The 5,573-nt window shown below is 28.7% G+C and overlaps 1 protein-coding gene across 1 annotated transcript; it reads right to left on the reverse strand.

Moving 5' to 3' along the window:
* Positions 1-1,979: 1,979 nt before the first annotated feature.
* On the reverse strand, positions 1,980-3,316 carry LOC100169248 (zinc finger BED domain-containing protein 5-like). The gene is made up of 2 exons (XM_008184932.1): positions 2,663-3,316; positions 1,980-2,276 (listed from the first exon to the last, which is right to left on the reverse strand). The coding sequence occupies exons 1-2, from the start codon at positions 3,314-3,316 to the stop codon at positions 1,980-1,982; spliced, it is 951 nt and encodes a 316-aa protein (XP_008183154.1).
* Positions 3,317-5,573: the final 2,257 nt, after the last annotated feature.

The raw sequence follows: 5,573 nt of genomic DNA on the forward strand, positions 1-5,573 counted from the left end.
TTGTTTTGTTCTATAAAGCTAATATTAAAATTAAATTGCAACTTACATTCAAAATAAAATAAAAATATGATTTCTATTTTTAATATAGGTTTTTTATTTTAGGTTATTTTATTTTCAGTGTATAGTGCGCTATATTCAATCGCACAATTTAATGCAACTAGTACGCAACAACCAATATATTACCACTATTGTCAGAATGGTAAAGATAATTAAATTTAATAATATTAATAATTTGTTATTACTATAATTATAATTGATCAACATCCATCATTGTGGACTTTCTATGGTAAGCTAAAACGTATATACAATTATTTAATTACTAAATAAATTAATACATTTAAATCGTATGACAAATTAAACTTTCAGATCGCTTACTTTCTGTGGAACGAAGAGTAAGAATAGAGATACAACAAATTATAGAAAACATGTAATATTTTTATAGTAAACTGTGTTTTATCAAATAATACAAATATTTGAATAAAAACAAATATAATTATTTGAAGTAATTCCATTCCATTAAAAATATAATAACTAGGACTTAGATTGATATTTTCCCAATTTTGTTTTTATAATCTACATATATTTGTATTAGATAATCAAGGATCTGGAATTAAAAAAAATAATATATATTACATAGGTACATTTTACCCAACCAAATATTAACTATTGAAAACAATGTGAATAAATATGAATTATCGTTAAATTTAACATTTTGAATGACAAATCTTAATAATTAAGTTAACAACACTTTTAAAATATAGATACAGATTGTATATATGAAACAAGTAAAAATATTGGTAAACAGAATTATAGTAAAATAAAAATTAAATTAAATTTTCTTATTAATGAAAACCATATTTTATAAATTGTATATTTTAATTAATCTACTTTATACTTGACTAATTTCAAAACCAAGTAATTTACCGGTTATAACTTATTGTACTAATTACTACATTACTAATTTTGTTTCAGGTCCGGAAGTCAGTTTAACTAGCAGGGACACAAACAACAAGTTATTGGAAAGAGCATGCCAAAATGTTAGAAATGGACGATTTGACGTCTCAGCATTTCTCAGGCAGGTTGCTTACTCAGCAAGAGAATACTGTGACGAGCAAATATGCAACTTACCAATGGGTAAATATATTGTTTTTCATTCTTTACAATTATAATTATCTTAATATTTAAAATTAGGCAACCAATTACACCAAAACATATGTCTCTTCAACCACTTTCACCTTTACCAGGACCAAGAGGTTTAGTAAGGGATATGGGGTCACAACCCAGAGGTATAACTTCTATACATTTAATACAGAAATACAGTTAGAGTTAGATCAGTCTAGCTAGACTGCAATAGAAGTGTGCTTACACTATAGTGAAACGTGCTCTAAATAGAGCAGTCTATGAGAGCGCATAGATCAAATCTACCTAGATAAGTCTACGGCCCATGTGCATTAGTCTTACTTGATAGACTAGATAGTTGTCATTAAGAGAGAATTTGTGCTAGTTGGTAACAATATTTCTTCGAACGAACAATTTCGGACCGCAAACGCATTGCAAGTGCAATTATAATGTGTAGTTTCATTAAAAAAAATAATAAATGAAATCGAAAAAAACGAAAAGTTTGTGGGTAAGAAATTGGATATCAAAATGATAACGAAGGAGTGTACGCAGAGTTATTGAAAAAGGTGAGTGTAGAACAGCGGTTCCCAAACTTTTAGGATCACGGAACCCTTAGGAAATAGTTTGTGTTTTGTGGAACCCTAATCTCTTTACTTCCAACTCAACCCCATTTTTTCTAAAAAAAAACAGTACTACAAAAAATATTTTAATGATATTGTTAATAACTAATTAGATTTTAAAATATACATACTATTAATATTTTTAGTGAGAAGAATGGAACTGTTTCATTGTTTGATTTACAATATTTTTAAAATTAGGTTTTATATCTGAAACTTGAATTCGTAGGTCTGGAGCGGCATTCAATCTATTTCTGTATTTATTTTTTGTATACGCATAAGAGGAAAAACCAGCCTCACAATGGTTGTTACAAACGGTAATAGAGTAAAAATAGTTTTTTCAACTAGAGATGGGTACTCGTCCTTAAGTTCAATCCAAAATTCGTTGAGAGATCCAGATTCAAATTTCTGTTTTAAATATGACATGCTTTTAATTTCAATTAACTGCTCATATTCGAGCATGGATAACATTGCAGGTTTTTTTTGGTTCATAAAAGGATTTTGTATCCAATCAACGTCATTATTAGTAGCAGGAAAATACTGAGACAATGATTTTTCGAGGTTTTCCAAATGTTCGATAACAATTTTTTTTAATATTAGTTGTTAGTTGCAATTCGTTTTCCTTTAAAAAATCCATCAAAAGAGGAAAGCATTCAAAATTATTCTTATTTACGCATGCAATCCAAAAGTTAAGTTTGTTTCTAAATGCTATATTTTTGTCTCTGACCACGAATGTTGTTATTGTTTTTCCCTGCAAAGACTTGTTAACTTCATTCAGTTAACTGAATATGTCTGCAAGATAAGCTAATTTTATAAGCCATTGGTCATCATGTAATAACTCGAAATAACTCATAGATATAGATAGATTTTGTCCGCAAAAAAAAAATCTTTAAATTATCGTGCAGTTCAAACAACCTACTTAGAACCTTTTCTCTTGAAAGCCATCTGATTTCAGTGTGAAGAAGAACTGAATAATGCTGACTACCAATTTCTTCACATACTTTTTTAAAAAGTCTAGACTGGAGTGGACGACTCTTAATATAGTTTACAATACATACAGCCTCATTAAGAACTTGTTTTAACTCCAATGGCATTTTCTTACTAACAAGAGCGTGGCGATGTAAAACGCAATAACTACTATGACATTTTGGTGCGACATTTTTTATTCTTGTCACGGTTCCTTTAATTTTTCCAACCATAGCTGCAGCTCCATCGCTACATACATCGATACATTTAACCCAATCAACCTGATGTTTATTCATATAACTATCGATGACTTTAAAAATTTCTTCACCTGTGGTATTTGTGTCCAAAGGAGTACAAAGCAATAAATCTTCTTCGATAGATGTTTCAAAAATATACCTCACGAAAACAAGCAGTATTGAAAGTCCAGCAACGTCAGTGCTTTTGTCAAGTTTAATAGCAAACAACTTACAACTTTTCAACCTTTTTATTAGTTGATCTTCAATATGGTCCGAAATTTTATGTATCCGATCAGATATAGTGTTGTTGGAGCATTGAACAGTTGCAATTTTCTTAGCAGCCTCTTCTCCAATCATGCAGCGAACTATTTCAGTCATACATGGTTTAATTAGAGACACAGCAATTGTATGTGGTTTACCAGCACGAGCAATGCTGTAACTCAAAATAAATTATGCTTCTGTTGCATTTTCACTGTCGTTTTTCGCGTATTTATGTAAGGCAGACAAGCTGCTAATATGTTCTTCTTTACGTTTTTTAAAATAGCCCATTTCCTTGTTCATCAAATTTGGATGGTTGTTTTCGAGGTGTCGTTTAAGTTTTGCAGGTGTCAAAGAACTGTTTTGAAGAATTACATTACAAATAACACATTGTCCATCAGGCCTTTCTACAGTACCAACAGGAATAAATCCAAATTGAAGGTAGGATTCATCGTATTTTCTCTTTTTCGAAGGTTATAACTCAATAATTTCAGGAACAACTATACTTGACATTAGTAATCTAAAATAAATTAAATAATAATAATGACAATGTACCTAATATTATATTATATAATTATAATAATTATAATAACAAGACTGGAAACGACTAAAAATTAACTAATTTTATTCAAATTTCTTACCTAGAAATAGCATCTTTTAATATAACTTGTTGAGATTCTATTGTTGATGAAGACGCCACAGTCTCATCAATATTATTCTACACTGTAGAAGATACCATTTCGTATGAAAATTTCATACAAATGTCCAAAAATGATAACCAGAATCTTTTAGAAAGAATTACACCGAAAATTGGAAAAAAAGATTCTCACCTCTGAAAAGAGATTTCATCTTTAGAACGACTAACATTGACGTTGAGGTTTCTTGCAACAGGTAAACGGTTTATTAATTAAATAAAAAATTTATATATTTTATTTTTCTTATACTTATATATTTGAATTATAGAATCATTTTAACATCATAAATCAATAACATATTATGAAATTCAATACATTTATTATTTTTTATACTAATACTTATTTATAATTATGAAATATGCGATGAGAATGAGGGAAACCAAATTTGATGAATTTATTTTGATATATTTATTATTTTTTATACAGAGAAACCATAGAAACGTGTGTCGTGACGGTTTTTTTTTCGTACCCTCTGTAAAAAAGTTTCACTTTATCCGTACGTACTCCCAACACTCCCTTTTTTTCATAATTTTTGTTATTCTAATTATATATTAATATTACTATAAAAACACATTATCCAAAAAAATGGTCTCGTATATTGATCATAGTTCTTGAAACTCGTGAGTACGTTTCATATATTTTCAGTACACAACATCCTTTATTATTCATCACTAAAAGTGTTGTAAATAACGATTCTGTCGTTTAAATTAAAAATTAAAAAAAATGTATGCTCAATAAATAATTGCTGTCTTTGAAACTGGTTTATTTTTTACACATATTAAAAAAATTGCCTAGTTTAATTCTCGTCTCCTCATATCTAATACCAAATTGACATCGACATTCTTATGTCAACTATATTCAGTAGAAACAAGACATATAGGTACATCTACCGATGTATCTGCATGTAGTGTAGATACTCTTAGTTTTTTTTTTTATATAATGTGAGAACAGTAAAACTTAATACGAGAGAAAGTGCTTTGTAAGCCGTTCGTGAATGCAATATTTTTTGGGAATAAGCTCGAATTCCTGTCCGAGCAGTTCAACTTTTAAATGTTTACGAAGAATGGCGTGCTCTACAGAAAAATTCACAAAAGGTAGATGATTCATTTAAATTAAAAGAAACAGAATTCATAAACAAACTGAACAATTCATTTGATATTGCACATGTTCTTTAAATATAATGATAATTCAAAATGACAAACAGTTTTTAATTAATCAAAGACTTTCTGGTCGAATTGGTGGTATAGACAAAAAGTTACTCGAAAATGAAAACAAAGCAAAAAACGTAAATGTAGAGAAATAGAAAAGCTAACAAATAGAAAACTTCAATTATCAATTTATAATGCAACTGAAATTCAAAATCAATTATCTGATATGTCTTAAGTTCAGATTCGTCAGATTCTGAATACACACATTGCATTACTCCAAAGCTTGTTGCTGCATTAGATCGATGTAAATGAAGTGTACGGGACTCAGTTTATATTATTCAAGCAACAGCTGAAGCATTGAGTAACAATGTTGATAGTTTGGTTATAAAAAAAGTCGAGCGTGTAACAAGTACGCGGGGATGAAGTGAAACTTCTTTCAGTCATGCAACTGATATGAGGTATTGGAATAAAATAAAAAAAATACACTTTACAATTTTATATTCAATAGAACTGTTTTTTTTTTATTATTATTTA

Source organism: Acyrthosiphon pisum, chromosome X (genome assembly GCF_005508785.2).
Source record: "Acyrthosiphon pisum isolate AL4f chromosome X, pea_aphid_22Mar2018_4r6ur, whole genome shotgun sequence".
NCBI lineage: Eukaryota > Metazoa > Arthropoda > Insecta > Hemiptera > Aphididae > Acyrthosiphon > Acyrthosiphon pisum.

What these genes read in the sequence shown, in the direction of transcription:
- LOC100169248 (XM_008184932.1), bottom strand. Translation starts at nt 3,316, where the DNA reads ATGACTGAAATAGTTCGCTGCATGATTGGAGAAGAGGCTGCTAAGAAA. An exon ending in GATGGCTTTCAAGAGAAAAG is followed by an intron (nt 2,277 to 2,662) that starts GTTCTAAGTAGG and finishes TCATTGTCTCAG; the next exon opens with TATTTTCCTGCTACTAATAA.